The 22,384-nt window shown below is 40.3% G+C and overlaps 1 protein-coding gene across 1 annotated transcript in view; it reads left to right on the top strand.

Moving 5' to 3' along the window:
- Window positions 1–22,384, top strand: part of p2rx1 (purinergic receptor P2X, ligand-gated ion channel, 1) — a 73,533-nt gene that overhangs the window by 12,114 nt on the left and 39,035 nt on the right. Inside the window, exons 2-4 of the mRNA XM_062048500.1 lie at window positions 515–659; window positions 1,334–1,405; window positions 20,537–20,606. Of these exons, the coding sequence (XP_061904484.1) occupies window positions 515–659; window positions 1,334–1,405; window positions 20,537–20,606 (287 nt within the window). The remainder of the gene's footprint in view (window positions 1–514; window positions 660–1,333; window positions 1,406–20,536; window positions 20,607–22,384) is intronic.

Raw genomic sequence — 22,384 nt, 5'->3', positions numbered from 1 at the left:
ACAGGGATGTGCATGGTCACCATTACTCTTTGCATTATATCTGGAGCCATTAGCTCAGTCTATCAGACAAAATGAAGATATTAAGGGAATCATGATTAAAGGAAGAGAGTATAAATTGGCCTGCTATGCGGATGACATTTTGGTCTACATCAAGACACCCAACATACTCGCTCCCTAAATTAATACAATATATTTTTACATGCACTTTGCATACTGGGGTCAAGCCTGCTATACCGTAAAACCTGACTTGTAATTTATTGTTTGTTGACATGCAACTTTCGTTCCTGCATGCCACTAAAAAGTTGTTTTAGAAATCTATAAGGTGTTCAACTTTAATACATCTATTTGATACACATTCAAAGTAGAAGACATGGTGTAACAACAATGAATCAAATGTTTGCAAGGTGCAGGTAGGTGAGCTAGTAGTCCACAAGTACATGTACCTGCCTTTAGGCTTGGTGCGTAGCTTGACATGATGGCAGGCCTGACCCCTTGTGTCTTGCATCCTGTTCAGGTGGGAGTTCATCTACGAGAAAGGCTACCAGTCTACAGACACAGGCGTCAGCTCTGTCTATACCAAAATGAAAGGCGTGGGCTACACCAACGTGTCTGGAGTTGAGAGAGTGTGGGATGTGGCTGACTATGTCTTCCCATCGCAGGTTGGTGATAATAATGGAGACCAACAACGAATTAATTTATGTTCGTGTGCACATTTTTGTTTGGATCACAGATGATGTGGGTCACTATCCTCAGTCCTCAAATTAAGCTGTCAGAATAGATGAACATTGTATGCTGAGTCGATCCAAAAACATCTAAACCATTTGCCCTGTTTGGCGACCTGATGGTGACAAAGTTTAAAGTTTACCATGCAATTTTGTTTGTTGGCTCGACTCCATGCCAGATGCAATAGTGACAACATATGCGACGAGACCAGCAGAAATTGGTTGACATCAAGGCGTCATTCTGCTAGCTGTATACCCCCTATAAAGAAGCGAGCAGATATTTGATCAAAAGAAAAGACTACAGTCAGCTATATTTTCTCTATTGAAAATGTTCCTGTTAATTGCTGGAGGGAAATAAAGACTCAGTGATAGTCTTGTTTGAACTTTTTGTAAGTTAAATGAACCATGAATAGTAAAATAGACAGTTGCGACACTAGACGTATATACAGCATATCTAACACCTATTAGTTCCCATGGAAACCTGAGGCTACGCTGTCACACACAGCAGATTAAAGGACAGGGAGAAGTCAAAGAGTTGTCACCATAACAACCGTTTGCTGTATCTCTTGTGACATAATAATGACAATTTGTATTTGAATTGCTAACTGTAGGGAGATTTTTCCTTCGTTGTCATGACCAACTACATCATAACTGCAGACCAGAAAATAGGAAAGTGTCCTGAGGTAAGTGAACGTCTTCCATCATATTTAATACTATATTAATATTATTTAACATATTTACTCTTTTTCTGCTATGTATTACTGCAGTCTGCCTCTTGGACACAATTTGAACTTGTCCAAGACTATTTTTGAATAACTAATTGTAGTACAGTGGAACCCTCTATGTCAACGCACCCAAGACATATGTTGTTTGTCTACATAACCAAAACGTAAACAAAGCATTTCTTAGACTTTTATTGTTGACATGTTTTCCCCCATATTTGTACACTTTTATTTGGATTTTTCAGTTTTAAAAAAATATATTATAGGGACGGAGTATTGTGTATATTTATGAGCTATGATTTAGGGGTTGGGCTACAGGGGCCAGTGATGTTTGCCTGCGAGTTAGAGTCCAAGAGAGAAGAAGGTGTTTTATGTTTGGCGTGCTGTAACGTATAGTATACACTGTGGGGCGGCATGGTTCGATCCCCCTTTCCGACATGTTTGGGCAAGACACTTTACCCACCTGCTCCCAGTGCCACTACACTGGTTTAAATGTAACTTGGATATTGGGTTTCACTATTTAAAGCACTCTGAGTCACTAGAAAAAAGCGCTATATAAATGTAGGTCACTGTGGATTTGTTAAATGCTGCATAATACGATGACAAGAAAGTTTACACTGTTTCTTTGGGTTACTATCAATTTAAAATAAATAATACAAACATTAATAATACATGTGTGTGGAGGTCTTGCTCCTCCGGGTTCGTCGGACCACCAATCATCGACATGTCAGGCTCTTCCAGGTTTACAAAAGGGTTTTATTTTACAATAAAACGTGCAAAGTCTTTTGGGTGCTTTTCAGCAGCTGTCTTTTTCTCAAGTGAGTACAGGAATGTTTTTTCTCCAGTGTCGTGTCTCGCTCTCGCTCGGCTTTGCTCTCCACCATCAACAACCCTTTCTCCTTCCCGACTGCTGCCTTTAACAGAGCGACAGGTGATCAGACAAACACTCTCAGCTGTGTCATCTACGCACCTGTCGCTAATCTCGAAGCCGGTCCTGGCACATTCCGCTTTGCTGCAGGTCCGCAGTCCACGCCCCCCACAATGTGTGAACAATTACATTTAATATTGCCACGCTTACTCTGCACTGAGCAGGAAGTCACTGTGTTCACTTTTTATGCTGTTAACTAAACAGTAGTTAAAGTGGACTTTGTTTTATTTTAATCTACATTTGAAGCACTTTCTTGTGGTCTAGATAATATGCATTGTACATGTATTGAAACCATGCTCCACCATCTCTAAAAGTATCATAATTTATCTTTTGAAAATACAAGACAAACTTCACCACTATCTTTTTTTTCTGTCACAGTCAAAAATAAACTTCATAAACATGATATAGATTCACCGGTCACAACAGTAGATAAACCTTCACAATCATAGATCGATACAGTGGTGGATAAAAAGGGTTGCTTTAATCAGCTTTCATTAACATGTTCATAATAACATGTTCATGTTATTATGAACATGCCAAGATTATCTAAAAATGTGTCCTACATTCTCTTACATTTCTTTAAACCAAATCGTAATGTTGCTGTCTTTTACCGTTGGAGTTTAGCGGACAATCCAATTAGTACTGGCCCAAATATTGTAGGTACACGTAAATAAATAATTTCAGGTGCACAGATGAGATGATCAATGTCAAAATATTGTGTTTAATCACTTTTTGGCAACCAAGAATACATTGAAATAATGAATGTGATTTATGTGCATGAACAAAGAACAGTTAATATTGTATGTAGCTTTTAAACAATAGCACATCAACAACAAGAGTCCTTTAAAATCACGTCAATACCATAGAAATGGCTGACTTTTTCAATTTTTAGACACGATAAAGTCTTAAATAATTTCAATAACATATCGTTACAATAACCACAAATACAAGTGTTTGTCTTACTTGTAGTAATTAGTTGTGGACAAACAAAGCCCCACCAGTGGAGTTTTATCAAGTGATGCGCGCTCACGCAGCGGGAATGCTAGATTTAGCTTACACTTGTGTAGATGTCACGATCGATCGACCTGCTGATGGCATCATAGGAGTAAAAATGAAATGTATACTCTTTGTTACATGTACAAGAGGAGGAGACGGCACAGACAGGAGGGACGTCGTTTAAACTTTATTTATTTATACAAGCACAATATATGTATATATATAAATAATAAATGAAGTGTGTGTATTAATCAGCCACCAGTACTATCCCCCCCCTCCGAAAGCGGATGCCAGACGCTTCCCGCCAATTCAGGAACAGTCACAAAGGGTGGGAGGCGGGAGGTCAGGAGGCGGGTAGAGTCCTCCTCCTCTCCGTATTGTCTAAACCAGGGGTGGGCAATTAATTTTTACCGGGGGCCGCATGAGCAACCCGAGCACTGCTGGAGGGCCACATCGACAATATTTCAATTAAATTTTGCTCAATATTATTTTTGATATATACCGTAAGATAAATAATAATAATAATAATAATAATAATAATAATAATAATAATTAATAATAATAGTAATACTTCAACATAGTGTGTGTAACAGCATTCCATGACTAATATAAATAAATTAACATTAATAATAAATTACAGTAAAATAAGCACACGTATGACTGAGGAGTCATAGTGTAACTTTGTGTGGTGTTTGAGTTGTCTGACTTTTTGTGTGGCCATAAACGCACCAGTGGTATAGTGCTATGCGTGTTGGTGACAGATGACAAGTTGGTTTTGGCCTGGTTTGTACGGCAGAAAATGACTAGTTTTTCGAGATAGAAGTGTTTTACTCATGTTTTTGGTGTGGTTATGTCCGAATATAAACAGTTTTGCTCAATAAAGTGATCGATATAATTCCTGTCCTCGAAGCATCTCGATAGACGTTACAATAATTGAACGGTGTTGACGAACACCGTTAGGGCCGCTTGTTGTCACTGTCACTCAAAGTTGCATTGCAAAATTCCATAGAATAAATATGTTTATTTTGTTTAGAATTCAGATGGGATTTGATTTGGTGCGCGGCATATATTTGCTGCGCGCAGCAGACGCTTGAGCAGTGCGCAATTGCGCAGGCACGCACCTTAGAGGGAACGTTGCTTTGCAGTCCATGTCTTGTTGGAAACACGTCATTCTTCATCAACTTTTCTCTTTTTAGCGTCTCGGGTGTAAACCGTGCATCACTTGTCGCTGCATGTGCAACTTCACTCGCAGGTTACACACGGACACACGCCCATAAATAATACTTTTCAAAATAAAAGTAGCACAGTTGTATTGTGCGCACGACATAGATGTTTTTTCAACTTTATTTTGTAATTTGTAATTGCAGCTGTTCACATTCACTCACCATCACGCACACGCATACGTCCACATGGAAGTAATACAAATAACGATTTTCAAAACAAAAGCAGCACCGTTGTATTGCACACTCGACGTAGATACTTTTTAAAATTTATTTTGTAATTTATAATTGGCCTCACGCGGGCCGGACAGGGACGTACAAAGGGCCGGATGCGGCCCGCGGGCCGCAGAATGCCCAGGTCTGGTCTAAACAGTCCATTTCTCCTCTCCACAGGAGATTGTTGAGGAGGTGTGTGTGGTGGGCAGAACAAAAGTCTTAGGGGCGGGGCTAGAATCACTGGGGGCGGGACTAGAGTCACTGGGGGCACGGCTAGAATCACTGGGGGCGGGGCTTGAATAACTGGGGGCGGTGCTAGGGTCACAGGGGGCGGAGCTTGAATCACTGGCGGCAGAGCTTGAATCTCTGGCGGCGGAGCGTCCCGACAGCAAGTCCTCGCTGGCGCGACCGGCACCGTGGTGAGGCGATGTTCCTGGGCCAGACAGAATCACTGGGGACCAGCGAACCCTCGGGGTCCCACATCATACCATCCAGCTCTTCGGGCGTATAGCGGAGGGTCTCCGCTATCATCGCGTCCATCACCATCCATGTGCCGGGGACATACCCGCAGTTTCATGTTTCCTCTTCTTCGTCCTCTGAGGAGTAATATTGCGGCAGTGTATCTGCCTTTAATCTAGCAAAAAAATTCTCCTTTTGCCGGGTGGAGAGAGACACACTGCCTGGCCGGAGCGTCTAGGACGCATGGTCTCAGGGAAACCGTGGGGGGTCGAAAAAGGGGCGGGGGCTAAGGACACTGTGCTGTCTGGTCCCTATTATATTGGCCAGAACATACTGTTACGTGTACAGGAGGAGGAGACGGCACAGACAGGAGGGACGTCGTTTAAACTCTATTTATATATATGCACAATACATATATATATATAAATAATATATTAAGTGTGTGTATTAATCCAAGATGTGTATGGTGTGCGGCTATGTGTAGGAATTAAATGAGAGTTACCGTGAGTGTTGCGTCAGAGGTGCGGAAGTCCAAGGGGGGACAAGACAAGCTCGGAGGTCCGTGAGTAGGCAGGGAGTCGGGGGCTATAGCGAGGCGTCAAAGGTCCGTGTCCAGGCGGAGGGTCGAGATTCAAGAGGCAGTCAGGGAAGCAGAGGGAACAAGGGGAGACTGGACACCCTGCTCGTCACGCGGGAACGGAAGTCTGCTGTTGGAACGACAAGGAGGACACGAGACAATAAACACGACGGGGGAGAAAAACACAGAGAGAGCAGGTTTGCATAGAGTATGATATACGGCTTACTGTACAGGACAGGTAGCTACGTTCTGGCTCGGGATAGCAGGTTGTGCAGGCTTATGAAGGCAGGTTCTCTGATCAGTGACAGGTGCGCAGATTGCTGGCGATTGATTGCAGCTGCTTGCTTCCGCCGGACTGACACGTGCCTGGCGCGCTCCCGCAGATGCGCCCAGCGCAGCGCACACATGAATGCGTACTGGTGTGCGCTCGGGCCGTGACACTCTTCACTTAATCCCAGTTGTACACACATTACGATGTGGAACATGTTAAAGCCACATATTTTTTGTTTTGTTTTGTTGGAATTTCAGTGTCTTTCTCATCTCGGACGAAAAAGCATTTATTTGGCTTTTCTTCAACTAAACCCCACTCCTCTTAAGTACGCCGTTAAAGAGCTGTGATTGGATATATTCCAAACTTGTCCCACACATCGACAAGACGAAATTAAATATAATAGGATTTCGTTTCTGTCAACATTTTCATCTCGTTTTTATACCAAGCCCGCCCAATATGCAGTGTGGTGCCTTCTTCTCCTTTGTGCGAACAATTTTTGACATTTTTCAGAGAAAGTATCCATGATTAGACTGTCCCTTCCTGCTGCTGTAGTCGCAGTGGAAACATGTCTTACTGCCTTCGATTGTTTTAAGCTAGTGTCCCTCCATTACTTAACAAATATAGTTCAACATATAAAAACTTCTGCATGTCTTCTGGTCATTATCCCATGTTGACCTTATAGAAATGTTTTTCACTCTATCGGGCCCTATATTGTCCAATTAGTGAATTCTTCCCTGAGGTGTGGATGTTTTTCAACCTCCTTGAAACATGCTGTGGTCCAGCCACTCTAATCAAAAAGTATAACCTTGACCCCAATATTTTACTGAAGTTTGCCATTTTAATCTAAGGTCCTAAAGAATATTGTTTATGATCACCTTATGTTTTTCTGTAGGCCAATACTGTTCCTCTGAGTCTGCCCTGAACTATGGTGTACCCAGGGCCGGCCCGTGGCATAGGCCGTATAGGCAAATGCTAAGGGCGCCGTCCATCAGGGGGCGCCACGCCAGTGCCACAAATGTTGGAGAAAAAAAAAAAGTTGGTACTATTATTTCTAAATACAAAAATAATCCCACGTTAATTAAAATGCAAAGTAAAGCCTATTTAATAAAAATATTATTTGTTACAACATTACACCCCCTCCCCTCCCCCCGCACGGTGCGCCCCCTCCCTTCCCGTATCATGACTCGTTTTGGACGTCACCACATCAAAAAATCAACACAAGATGTCAAAACGGCCAAAACTGTCAGGTGCCCAGGGAAGAAAAAAGAGAAAAGAAGAGGAGGCGAAACGAGAAAAAGACAGAGGTAGCAGGTAGGTAACGTTAGCCTACATGAAATTATTTGTCTGTTACAGAATGTGATAGTAACCTGGCTTTTTAGCATTAAGCTAATGTTACATGATTCGGCAATTGCTAATCAATAAATAGCTAGTTCTGTTTTAACGTCGGGTTAATATTGTGGAGGGGGCTAAATTGTTATGTAAAATAATAATGTAACGTTAGGTAATTACAGTACTCCCGCCTTACATTCCTCAGGGACATTTGTATTAGATCTTTTAAGCAAGTGTTTTTTGTTTACATTGTTATTGCGTTCTGGTTAGCTAATGTTTGCCCTGCAGGTAATAGTCACTTTTCCACCCCTTTATATATTAGGTATAGTTGTAAGCCTAGTTGTTAAAGTGCACATCATTAATGTTAATTAAGCAATATCACATGAGAGGGAATGCTGTTTTTTAATTTGAGCACTGCTGTGATTCGGTTAAAGATAATCATAACATAACATTCTCATGTCCAGAGCCGGGACCCCGGGTGGACCACTAGCCTGTGCATCGGTTGGGGACATCTCTGCGCTGCTGACCCGTCTCCGCTCGGGATGGTTTCCTGTTGGCCCCGCTGTGGACTGGACTCCCGCTGATGTGTTGGATCCACTGTGGACTGGACTTTCACAATGTTATGTCAGACCCACTCGACATCCGTTGCTTTCGGTCTCCCCTAGAGGGGGGGGGTTACCCACATATGCGGTCCTCTCCAAGGTTTCTCATAGTCATTCACCGACGTCCCACTGGGGTGAGTTTTTCCTTGCCCGTATGTGGGCTCTGTACCGAGGATGTCGTTGTGGCTTGTACAGCCCTTTGAGACACTTGTGATTTAGGGCTATATAAATAAACATTGATTGATTGATTGATGTAATATATTATACTGTTACTTTGCATTCTGCTATTCAGCATTTCACTGTAATGATGACAATAAATTGAATCTAATCTAATTTGCATATCCGTTAACATCATACATATATCTCCTTGGTTTTTCATCTATATTATATAATTCCTTTTTATTCCTGGAATCATATGTTTTTATTATTAGACTGTAATACTTCACTGCCGATGTGGGGGGGCGCCTCCTAAAATCTTGCCTAGGGCGCCAGATTGGTTAGGGCCGGGCCTGGGTGTACCCCAAGGGTACATTTTGGCGCCTGTCCTCTTTTCTTTATACATGCTTTCCATAAGCTCAGTTTTTATAAAGCACTGTTTCTTTTCACTGTTAAGCAGATGACATTCAAATATATCTGCCTGTAACCGTAAGCGATAACCAGGCTGCCATGACTACTCTGCAGAACTTTCTGCATGATATACAGGAATAGTTGCTGGCCAATTTGCTTATACTTAAACAAAAATAAAACAGAAATTGTGGTATTTGGTCAAGCGAATTCTCTGCACGGATATGACAGTGCTATTGGTCCTCTGTCCTCATATCGCCACCCATCAGCAAGGGGAGTTATTTTTGACGGCTTGCTTAAAGGGGAACTGCATATTTTTGGGAATTTTGCGTTCACAATCATTATGAAAGACATGACGACAGATGATTTTTTTTATTTATTTGCATTCTAAATATTAAATAAGTTGGATCAAAAGTCAGCTTACAATGGAGCCTATGGGAGCTGCTCTATTCTGCCGATAAAGCCCTTAAAAAAATATCCAAACACCTCCATCAGGGTTTTATATACATGCTGTATGTATGTGTAATGAAGTAAGAGGCACGTTTATAATAATTAAAGGCCTACTGAAACCCACTACTACCGACCACGCAGTCTGATAGTTTATATATCAATGATGAAATCTTAACATTGCAACACATCTCAATACGGCCGGGTTAACTTATAAAGTGCAATTTTAAATTTCCCGCTAACTTTCCGGTTGAAAACGTCTATATATGATGACGTATGCGCGTGACGTCAATCGTTGAACCGGAAGTATTGGTACTCCATTGAATCCAATACAAAAAATCTCTGTTTTCATTTAAAAATTCCACAGTATTCTGGAAATCTGTGTTGGTGAATCTTTTGCAATTTGTTTAATGAACAATGGAGACTGCAAAGAAGAAAGTTGTAGGTGGGATCGGTGTATTAGCGGCTGGCTGTAGCAACACAACCAGGAGGACTTACTTGGATAGCAGACGCGCTAGCCGACGCTAGCCGCCAACCGCACGGATGATCGGGTGAAGTCCTTCATCGCGCCATCGATCGCTGAAACGCAGGTGAGCACGGGTGTTGATGAGCAGATGAGGGCTGGCTGGCGTAGGTGGAGCACTAATGTTTTTAATCATAGCTCTGTGAGATCCGGTTGCTAAGTTAGCTTCAATGGCGTCGTTAGCAACAGCATTGTTAAGCTTTGCCAGGCTGAGAATTATTAACCGTGTAGTTACATGTACATGGTTTAATAGTATTGTTGATCTTCTGTCTATCCTTCCAGTCAGGGATGTATTTATTTTGTTTCTATCTGCATTTGAGCCAGATGCTATCACGTTAGCTCAGTAGCTAAAGAGCTTCGCCTATGTATTGTCGTGGAGATAAAAGTCACTGTGAATGTCCATTTCACGTTCTCGACTCTCATTTTTAAGAGGATATAGTATCCGAGGTGGTTTAAAATACAATTCCGTGATCCACAAGAGAGTGTGGAATCCAATGAGCCAGCTTGTACCTAAGTTACGGTCAGAGCGAAAAAAGATACGTTCTGCACTGCATGCTAGTCCTTCACTCTCACGTTCCTCATCCACATATCTTTCATCCTCGCTCAAATTAATGGGGTAATCGTCGCTTTCTCGGTCCGAATCTCTCTCGCTCCATTGAAAACAATAGTAGAATATGAGGAGTCCTTCCTCTAGTGACGTCACGCTACTTCCGGTACAGGCAAGGCTTTTTTTTATCAGCGACCAAAAGTTGCGACCTTTATCGTCGTTGTTCTCTACTAAATCCTTTCATCAAAAATATGGCAATATCGCGAAATTATCAAGTATGACACATAGAATGGATCTGTTATCCCCATTTAAATAAAAAAAAAAATCATTTCAGTAGGCCTTTAATATTTACATATTTTGATCATTTTAAGCATACACGGTGCATTAATTTAAAAAATGCATCACAACCTTTGCTTTTTTGTTAACAACATCACTAATTATTACTCATTGTAGACTTCATGACAGCCAACAAACATAATAAAACATCACTTACTATATAAGGTCTGCTGTCTTTAGGATATCAACTGCTAGGACGTTCATATTTTACCATTTAGATGAAGAATAATGCTTGCGAAGAAAAGGGAGGTGGAGCCAAGCATCTTTTTGTGTTGTTCTCGCCATTTCCGAGTCTAATATGGCTGTCAAAGTGTACCAACTTGTCGTAATACGTCCTCAGCCTTCTTCAATTTAGGTGAGAAGCATGATTTATGATCTACAATAAAACTTCCAGGGAGCAAGGAAGCCAGGAAACAGCTGACCACACAATGACGTAAACATTACACACAAGCTTGTGATCACTGCACTGCTATAAATAGCTCGTCTGCATTAGCGCTTATAATAGGCATATCACTAATACTTGGTTAATATTCAAGTCACAAAATGGAATTGAAGTATTGTTGGTGCTTTTTGCATGGTTTTTAATCCATTGACATTTTCAAATAGACAGAAAAGAGTGCAAGTCGAAACAGTACAATTTTAAAATGAGTAAATTCTTCACACCCCTTCCCTTGAAACCCATTCCCACCCACCCAACCAACTCAGGTCAAACCAACAAGGGACATATGGCACAAACATACAACAAGTAAGACGACAAAAACAAACACATTCACACACACACCCATACAAAGCCAGAGGCTGAAAGGAGAGAGAAAGGGAGAAAAAAAAAAAAATGTAATAGGGAGATTATTCCTCATCTGCATCTGGGCATAAGTCAAGAGAGTTGACATACAGCAAGAAGGGACTCCATGAGCTTTGAAACGCTTGAGCAGAGCCTTCTAGCGAAAACCTAAATTTTTCCAGTTTTAGATTGTAGAGAACCTCTCTAATCCAACGGCCGTGTGATGGGGGGCGAGCCAACTTCCAATTAAACAAGATCAATCGCCTTTTTGAATGTTTTTTTATTGGAATTTATGGGCATAATAGAGGACCTCCCATTGGCTCCGCCGTAAGCTGACTTTTCTTTACGTTACTTTACAAGTTAGAATGTATTTTTAAAAAAATCATCTGTTGTCATGTCTTTCATAATTATTTTGAACGATAGGCAAAATTGCAAAAAAAGTTGTTAAATCTAGCTTCTTTTAGCTACGACTCCTTGAAAAAATTTAACATTATCTTCCATTGGCTGACTTTGAAAGGGTTATCCACGCATTTCTGATGTCACGCCTGGATTACTGTAATTCGTTGTATGTACTCTAGGCCTGGACCAGGCCTCTCTCCGGCGGCGGCAGGGTGTGCAGAACTTTGCTGCTCGACTTTTAACCAAAACTAAGCGACGTGAGCACATTACACCTGTACTGGCCTCCCTTCTGTTCAATTTAAAATGCCATTTATTGTTTTTAAATGCTCACACCGAGTAACCCTGCCGTATTTTATTGAGGTGCTGCAGCCCTACTCTCCCTGCAGGACCCTGAGGTCTTCAAACCAGCTCCTCCTGGCTGTGTCTAAAACCAAATTCAAAACCAGAGGACATAGAGCCTTTTCAGAAGCAGGGTCTGGACCTGCTTTTCATTCCCAAATATTTTTTTTAGATCTTTAAGATGGAAACTGTAGCTGCCATTATGATGTGCAGTGATGTTTTCAAATTACCGTAAGTCTTGAACTATACAAAGTATTTCAATGGTTGGAATATGCGCTTTTGCATGATATACTAGTTACTATGGTCATCTAATTAGTTACTATGGTAATCTAAATCACAACAGCTCAGACGATGCACCAAGCAGTGTACATATTTCACTGTGTTTGTTGCATTTTTGTTGCGTTTCGCTTGATTGTAAAATATGTCCATCAAGAGGTGGTGTGACGTTCATATGTTGTCAATATTCAGTGTATTATCGGTCATAGTTAATATTGTAAATACCACATTCTTTATATTCATGTACATTCTGGGTGTCTCAGTAAAAAACAATTAAATTCCATTCTGTTTAAGGCGGTCTGTCATAATGTTTTTGGCATTAAATCAGAGAGAGAGAGAGAGAGAGAGGTGGCAGGACAGAAATAGGAAGCCACAGGTCTCATACAATGATTATTCATTTCTATAGGCCCTATATAATAATTGTGTGAATGCTCCAAAGCAGGGGTCACCAACTTTTTTGAAACCAAGGGCTACTTCTTGGGTACTGATTAATGCGAAGGGCTACCAGTTAGATACACACTTAAATAAATTGCCAGAAGTAGCCAATTTGCTCAATTTACCTTTAACTCTGTTATTATTAATAATTAATTATATTTATCTTTGTGGAAACACTGATCATCTTAATGATTTCTCACAATAAATATATATAGAAACAGATAAATATCAATATGCAACACTTTATTTTTATATTTTCTCTAAGTGCACATTTTTCAAATTGAACATTTTCAAATGATCACTTCTAAGACAGTCTTGTGAAATCACAATATCCCATTTTAACTAGCTAGCCACTAACATTTTTTAACAAATCATGAATTACTTTGCACCATGTTTGTACAAATAATAACTCATGTAAAATACAAAAGTAAACTCTCAAATTTTTAAATCATGTCAACCTTTTAACTGGACACCAAATCTGTTATCTGTTTCTTTGTCAGTTAGTGGGAAGCCTGGCATTGCATGCTGTTAACTAGTGTGTTGTACTCTGGTGTGTAACTTGACACTGCAACTCTGAGTGAGTCTTGCAGATGTGCATCAGTGAGGCGTGTTCTGTGTTTGTTCTTGATGAAGTTCATGTCAGAAAAGGCTGATTCACAAAGATAAGATTTTTCCTCATTGTTTGCGGAACCTTCTTAATCTTTTGGACATATTTTCACAGCAATCTGGCCTTAAGCTTAATTATGATAAATGTAAAATGTTAAGGATCGGAAATCTAAAGGGAACGTCCTTTCGAATGGAATGCAAAGTGCCTGTTTTGTGGACAGATGGACCAGTTAACATACTTGGTGTTGTTGTCCCAGAAAATCTGGAAGATCTAGGCTCAGTAAATTATGATAATCGACTAAGAAAGCTGGACAAAATTATGCAATTATGGAAAGGGAAATCCCTAACCTTGTATGGTAAAATGTCTATTGCCAACTCGTTAATTATTCCTCAATTTATTTATTTGTTTTTGTCATTACCAGCTCCATCACAAAACTTTAAGATTTATGAGCGGAGGGTCTTCGATTTTGTCTGGAACGGCAAACCAGAAAAGATTAAAAGAAAGGTTTTGTACAAAGAGTATGAATATGGGGGCCTGAAACTTCTCAACCTTGAAGCTATGTGTCTGTCTTTAAAAGCATCAATTGTTCCAAAGATGTATTTAAACATTGAGTGGTACACAAATGTCCTGTTGGACAAAAAACATGTACTGTATCAAAAGAAATTGTATCCTTTTTTACAAGTGATCCCCTCCCAGAGAGTCTGCTGGGAAACATGGCGGGGTTTATAAAGGAAACAATCCACTCATAGTGGTGTTTTCAATTTTATGTGCCAGAAAAAAGAGACGATATTTTGCAGCAGTTAATATGGATGAACTCTAATATTGTAATAGATGGAAAGCCTTTCTTTTGGAAAAATATGTTTGAAAGAGGAATCATTTTTGTCAATATTATCATCAATGAGAATGGTAAAATTATGAAGTATGATGAATTTAGAGCTATGTATGGTGATGCTTGCTCAAGCTTTTCATTTTATCAACTAACTGGAGTAATTGGGAGAAGATGGAAACAAATAATTAATTATGGAACTACTAAATTATTAGTTTGTAAACCTCTAAGAAATTCTAGTTGGCAAAAAGGAACTAAAATAAATAGAAAAATATATAATTTTTATTTAATAAAGAAATCTTTGAAGGCTGCCTCATACAACACAAATGGAAAATGGGAGGACTTTTTTGACTGGCCGTTGCCATGGGATGCCATATTCAAACTAATCTATAAAACCACTATCGATGTGCAAAATCGTTATTTTCAAATTAAAATTATTTATAACTTCTTACCCACAGCGAAAATGTTAAAATTATGGAATATGACAGAGTCAGATGATTGCCGATTTTGTTGTCAGGAGCCTGAATCCACCCTGCATTTGTTTTGGTATTGTCATATTGTGTCTTTGTTTTGGGTGGAAGTTGAAAAAATGTGTTTAAGGATTGGTTTGTTTATGAAGTTATTTTAGGAGAGTTCATTAACAATCATGATTTAGTCAATTTAATTATAGTACTCGGTAAAATGTTTATTTTTAAGGCCAAAAACAGATATTCACTTAGTATTACTTTCTTTAAAACATTTATTCAGTATTTTCTATTTTTAGAAAGTTACATGGTTGAAAACGATAATGATGCCAAACATTAAAAAAAAGATGAGAAGTCCTCAAAGGCTTATTTTGAAAGTATAATTATGTTTATAGATTATATGATATCTGTTGTTGTGTTCCCTAATTTGAGTGACCTGGACATAATCTGGACTGTACATAAATGCTTATTTTGAAAATGTAATTTTATTTATAAATTATATGCAATCTGTTGTGTTCCCTAATTTTTTTCTGTGTACATAAATGAAGGTGTGTGTTGCTGAGTCCGACTTGGACATGATCTGGACTGGGCCTGGTTTAAAAAACCCTTTAAACAAATCTAATTTCATTGACAACCTGGTCTGTTGAAGATAAGGCCCTTTTTTAAAAAATAAAATAAAATAAGATAAATAAATAAAAAACATTTTCTTGGATAAAAAAGAAAGTAAAACAATATAAAAATAATTACATAAAAAAATAGTAATTAATGAAAATGTTAGTGGACCAGCAGCCTATACAATCATGTGTGCTTCAGGGACTGTGTCCCTTGCAGATGTGTTGTCTATGTTGTGGGAACCAGAATATTGGTAGCAGAAATAAATAACCCCTTTTGTGTGAGCGGGTGTGGATGAGTGTGCATGGGGGAGGTTGTTTGGGTTGATGTACTGATTGAAAGTGTATCTTGTGTTTTTTCTATGTAGATTTAATTTAAAAAAAAAAAAAAAAAAAAAAAAAAATATATATATATATATATTTTTTATTTTTTTTTAGAACAGGCCCGCGGGCGACTCATCTGGTCCTTACGGGCGACCTGGCACCGCGTTGGTGACCCCTGCTCCAAAGCATTCACACATATGTTTTTCTACACCAAAATTAATCTATTATTATTATTCTCCAGATTTTGGCACACTCTACCTTCCAGTTTTCATCCGATTCAAGCCTTTCCAGCTTCAAACTATCAACAATCGCAGGCTTTCCAAAAAGTCCCAAATTTCCCAGAATTCCCGCTTTTCCGGGACATTTTTCCCATTCAAAATGAATTGGCCATTTTTCAAACTTCAACCATTTCCAAATTCCAATTTTTCAACCGGTTCAAACCATTCCACCTTTAACATATTCCACTCGTCCTGGACATACAATCTATCACTTTTTCAAGTTAAAAAAAATTCCAGGAATTCCCAGAATTCCCAGTTTTCCGAACCCTATTTTCACACTATTTTCTGTTGACTACTCCTTTCACCCATTTCAACCATTCCACCGTCAAAACATTCCTCTTAATCAGGACGAAAAACAAAGTTGTTTTTTGAAATGGAAAAATTCTGTAATGTTTACTAGGGGAGGTGACGGCAAACATACACCAGGGGGCAGTATATACAAATATTTAATATATATTTATATATATTCAATATATATATTAATAACAAACAATACTAATATAATAAACTAAGGAAAATGGAGTGTGAACTAGATCCAAAAGGTAATGAGTTTGTGGTGTAAGATTATGTGTGTAATTTAACTGAAGTGTGTGTTACCAAAGTGTTGAACAAGAGAAGAGGAAGTCCAGGGGGCAGGCAGGTGATCCGGGATACAAGCGGGGGTCCGTGGGGCTGAGAGGGGCGTCAAGTCCAGGGGCGAGCGAGGAGTCAGGAACAAGGGAGGCAGTCCAAAAACACAGGGGGGAGATCCAGGGAAAAGTGAGGCGCACAGCTCACTGTCCAGGCGACGGAGGGTACTGCAGGGACACGGAAGAAGACAGGGGGGGGGTTAAGGCACGGAGAGGAAAACAAGGAGCGAGAGCTAAAGCTTAGCTTAGCTTAGCTTAGCTTAGCTTAGCTTAGCTTAGCTTAGCTTAGCTTAGCTTAGCTTAGCTTAGCTTAGCTTAGCTTAGCTTAGCTTAGCTTAGCTTAGCTTACGGGTCACCATGAGAAAACTAAGTTCCCGCCCCGATCCTTGGGTTCACTGGTCCCTTTATGCGGCTTGCCCTCATCAGTCCCAGGTGTGCAGCTCTCCGGTGAGTGATTGCAGCTGGTGGCTGCTGCAGGGCGGAGACGCGCGCGGCGCGTCCCTGGGTTTGCGCGGCCGTGGGCGTGTCCCCAGGTGCGCACAGACGACAGGGGTCTGAGCCGTAACAAATTCCCAGTTTTTCCGAAATTCCGTATTATCATTTCTCAATTAAAAATGTTACTACTTCAACATTTCTCGACCATTTTGAAAAATTTCAACACCGACCATTTAAGTTTTTTACCATTTTTTAAAAAAATCGCTCATTTCCCTAAATTCCCAAATTTTCATGAAATTCCCATTAAAAAGAATGAGACTTTTTTCAAAGTTCCACAACTCCCACATTTTTCATCTAATTCAAACCGTTCCAATTATTAAGCCTGTTCAGGAATTGTGTGCTCTTTTTTAACAATTAAAAAAAATTAAAATTGCAGATTTTCCAGAATTCCCCGTTTTTAGGGACATTTCCCCATTCAAAATTAGTTGTCCATTTTTCAAATGTCCACTATTCCCACATTTTTCAACTGTTTCAAACCATTCCAACTTCAACACATTCAACTCATTCTGGACATTCAATCTACAATTTTTCCACGCTCAACAAATTTCCAGGAATTCCTGTTTTTTTTCTAACCTTATTTCCATCCTTTTTTAGTGCGATGACTCCTTTGACATTTTTTAACCCATTTCAACCATTTCACTCTCAAAACATTCCTCTTATACAGGACAAAAAACAAGTTGGTTTAGGAACTTCAAAAATTCCCCGGTTTTCCTGAAATTCTGTAATACCATTTCTCAATTATAAAACTGTTACTACTTTAACATTTCTTGACCGATTTAAACAATTCCAACAAGAAAACAACAATTCAGCTAATTCAGGACATCCATCCATCCATCTTCTTCCGCTTATCCGAGGTCGAGTCGCGGGGGCAGCAGCCTAAGCAGGGAACCCCACACTTCCCTCTCCCAGCCACTTCGTCCAGTTCCTCCCAGACATTTATGATCATTTTTTAAAAAAATCCCGCTTTTGCCGAAATTCCCGAATTTCCAGGAAGTTCCCATTGAAATGAATGGGACATTTTTCCAAGTTGCACAATTGCCACATTTTTCAACCTATTCAAACCATTCCAACACCAACAACTGGACATTCAAACTAACACGTTCCCAAGTTCACCACCAAATTCCAGTTTTCCTGGATATTAATGAATTCCTGAAATTCTGTAACACTATTTTTCAATTATCAATTGTCACTACTAACACATTTCTTCACCGATTCAAACCATTCCAACACCAACCAATTCAGCTCATTTAGGACATTCATGCTATTTATCGCCTTTAAGAAATTCCCTCTTTTTCTGAAATTCCCAAATTACCAGGAAATTCCCACCAAAATGAGTAGGACATTTTCCGAGTTCCACAATCCCCACATTTCTCAACCGATTTAATTAGTTCTAATACCAACATGTTCAGCTCATTAATTTTATTACATGGCCCCATCTTGGACGTATGCTAGCTGTTCCTCTGTCAGAATGTTAATGTTAGCATGCTAACAATGTATGCTAGCACTTTAGTTAATTTTGTACATTTTAAACCTAATAATCATTGATTCCGTTACTTGGGGCCATCTTATAAGTATGCTAGCTGTTCCCATGTTACCATGCTAATGTTAGCATGCTAACATTTTATGGCCGAGGGGAAAAAACTGTTCAGGTGGCAGGAGGTGTGGGTCTGGATGGAGCATAGTCTCCTGCCTGAGGGGAGAGGGGAGAATAGTGTGTGTCCAGGGTGAGAAGAGTCAGCTGTGATCCGACCCACACGCCTCCTGGTCCTGGAGGAGAACAAGTCCTGGAGGGGTGGGAGCTTGCAGCCAATCACCTTCTCCGCAGCACGTACGATGTGTTGCAGTCTATTCTTATCCTGGACTGTGGCGCCGGGGAACCACACTGTGATGGAGGAGGTCAGGATGGACTCTATGATGGCTGAGTAAAACTGCACCAGCATCTCGGTCGGCACCTTAAGTTTCCTCAGCTGCCGCAGGAAGTACATCCTCTGCTGGGCCTTCTTGATGAGGGAACTGATGGTCAGCTCCCACTTGAGGTCCTGGGTGATGGTGGTGCCCAAGAAACGGAAGGAGTCCACAATGGGGACGGGGGTGGGAGAGTCAATCAGGGTGAGGGGGGATGGTGGGGCTGTGACTTTCCTGAAGTCCATGATCATCTCCACATTTTTCTGGGCGTTCAGCTCCAGGTTGTTGAGGCTGCACCAGGACGTCAGCCGGTCTACCTCTCTCCTGTAGGCGGACTCATCGCCATTCGAAATGAGCCCGATGAGGGTGGTGTCATCCGCAAACTTGAGCAGTTTTACGGATTGGTGACTGGAGGTGCAGCAGTTTGTATACAGGGAGAAGAGCCAGGGGGAGAGTACACAGCCCTGAGGAGTACCAGTGTTTGTGGTTCGACTGTCCGAGACAATCTTCCCCAGCCTTACGTGCTGTCTTCGGTCTGTCAGGAAGTCATTAATCCAACTGCAGAGGGAGTCGGGCACGCTGAGCTGGTAGAGCTTGTCTCGTAGCAGTCCAGGGAGGATGGTGTTGAAAGCAGAGCTGAAGTCCACAAACAGCATCCTAGCGTAGGTTCCTGGGGAGTCCAGATGCTCCAGGATGAAGTGGAGGGCCAGGTTCACTGCATCATCCACAGACCTGTTGGCTCTGTAGGCGAACTGCAGTGGGTCCAGGAGGGGGGCGGTGATGTCCTTGAGGTGGGGCAGGACCAAGCGCTCAAAGGACTTCATGACCACAGACGTCAGCGCGACCAGCCTGTAGTCATTTAGTCCTGTGATCCGTGCTTTCTTGGGGACAGGGACAATGGTAGAAGTCTTAAAGCAGGACGGCACGCGGCATAGCTCCAGAGAGGTGTTAAAAATGTCAGTGAAGACAGGAGCCAGCTGGTCCGCACAGTGTCTGAGAGTGGAGGGGGAGACACCATCCGGCCCGGGGGCCTTCCGCGTATTCAGCTTCAAGAACTGCCGGCGTACATCCTCTTCTTTAATGGAGAGGGTCTTTACAGTCTTATTGTGTTTTTGGAGTCGTGTGATGTCAGTACAGCTTCTGCTCTTCACCTCTCAAACCACTTTAACATTCTATTTCAACTTTCAAACCATTTCTGCATTTTCACTTGTATTTCAGTTCAGCTTTTCAACATTCAAAACAGCTTCAACAATCAAACCATTTCAGCATTCAAACCATATCTACACTAACCCTACAGCCATTAGCATTTCAGTTCAGCGTCAGCTCTTCAACATTAAAACAATTTCAACATTCAAACTATTCTTATATTCATACTACATTCTATCAGCATTTCAGTTCAACTTATTCCTTCATGAATTGCCTCATCTAGTTATGTATTCATAATGGTCCTTTTACAATGATTATTATTTTTCTATATTGGTCATATCCAATCATTTTTATGTATTTCTATTGGTTCTACAAAACTATTATGTATTTCAATTATTTCACTTATTGTTATGTATTTCTATTGGTTCTATACAATACTTATTATGCATTTTTATTGGTCCTATGCAATAATCACTGTGTATTTCTATTGATCCTATAAAATGATTATTATGTATTTCTATTAGTCCTATGCAAAGTGTGAGCACTGTTTTTGTTCCAACAGCTTCCAGGAAAGCACAACTGCAGCTCAGATGTGGATTGTCAGGGAGGGGCGTACAAACGTACAGGACACGGTAAATCCTGCCAGTGTGCTATGGATTTATAATTGTCTTACAGTATGTTTACGTGCAGGAATAAAGTTGATCTTTGGTTTATTTGACTTGGATTCAGTCCAAAACCTGATCACACTTCTCAAAGCCTTTTTAACACATGATGATTGTCACACAATGATGATGTTTGCGAAATGGGCTTTGGCTCTTCATAAAAAAAACATTGACTCAGAACTTGAACATTTTATGTCCTTGCCAGCATACATTGTTTGCGTCTGTCTTGTCTTGTTTCACTCAAATGTGTACATAAACCTGCGTTCAGCTGGTGAACATGTCCACATTAATTGAATATTACATGACATTACAATCACTGTTAATATTACTGAAGTATTAAGACAATTAATACGTCCAACAATATGTAAAATATTACATTATATTACATTACTGTTGATATTACTGAAGCATTAAAACAAATAACATGTCCAGTTATGTGAAATATTATATTGTTATTACATTTATAAAATAAATAACATGTGCATGTTATTATTTATAAAATAAATAACATATTGGGTAAAATTTTACAGTATATTTAATTTTGCTTGCTTGCTTGCTGGCTCCTCTTCTGTTAGAAGATAGGGGTCCATCGTCCCTAAGAATGATGTGCTCTGTAGTGACTGTACAAGCCAATACGAGCTTTGAAGTTTCTGCCGCATATGGGACAGATCAGACCAGGTGGTAATATACATTTTGGCATGACTCTTCTTTCCAGTCTCCTCCTTTTTTCAAGTATCATAGATGTTCTTTTCTCCTCATACTTTGTCACTCCTTCACTGACTGCAGTTCTCCATGTTATTCTGTCTTTTGCTAGGTCTTCCCAGGATGTAGTATCTATTTCACATTGCTTCAAAGTCTTCTTTAAGCAATCCTTGTAGCGTTTTCTCTGCCCGCCAACATTTCTTTTCCCTTCATTTAGCTGACAGTACAACATCTGTTTTGGCAGTCTGTCGTCATTCATCCGTACGACATGCCCTGTCCATCGTAGTTGGTATTTAACAATTGTACTCTCTACACTGGGAAGCATGGCCTGTTCAAGTACACTGATGTTTGTTCTCATATCTTGCCACTTAATATTCATCATCTGGCGTAGACATCGCTGTTGAAACCTTTCAAGTGCTGTGATGTGTCTTTGATATGCTGTCCATGCCTCTGAACCATATAGCAAAGTTGTTATAACAATTGCTCTGAACACTTTGATTTTTGTATCTAGTCTGATGTCATGATTTTGGAACACTCGAGTCTTAAGCTTTCCAAAGGCTGCAGCAGCTTGCCTGATTCTGTGATTGACTTCTGCATCAATGTTAGCATTTGAAGACATTATACTACCAAGGTATGTGAAGCTTTCTACATTTTCAAGAGCCACTTCTTCTATCTTTATTGCTGGTGGTTGCAGGATGATGTCCTTAGGCGATGGTTGGTAGAGTACTTGTGTTTTCTTTGCATTTATTTTAAGTCCAAGTTGTGTGTATGCATAGTTAAATGCATCCAGTATTATTTGCAAATCTTCTGCACTCTGGGCTGCTATTGCATTATCATCGGCATATTGAAATTCTACCACTGTGGACCTTGAAACTTTTGTTCTGGCTTGCAGCTTCCTCAGGTTGAACAGTTTTCTATCTAGCCGAAATGCAATTTGAAATAGCTCAGCTGGTATTCGTGAATATGCAATGTGGATCACAACAGAGATAAAGACGGAGAACAGTGTCGGGGCTTTCAAACATCCCTGTTTTACTCCAGTTTTTACT

The sequence above is a fragment of the Entelurus aequoreus genome, linkage group LG05 (assembly GCF_033978785.1).
Source record: "Entelurus aequoreus isolate RoL-2023_Sb linkage group LG05, RoL_Eaeq_v1.1, whole genome shotgun sequence".
Taxonomy (NCBI): domain Eukaryota; kingdom Metazoa; phylum Chordata; class Actinopteri; order Syngnathiformes; family Syngnathidae; genus Entelurus; species Entelurus aequoreus.
The sequence above is the reverse complement of the archived record's forward strand: the minus strand, read 5'-3'. Positions and strand labels throughout refer to the sequence as shown.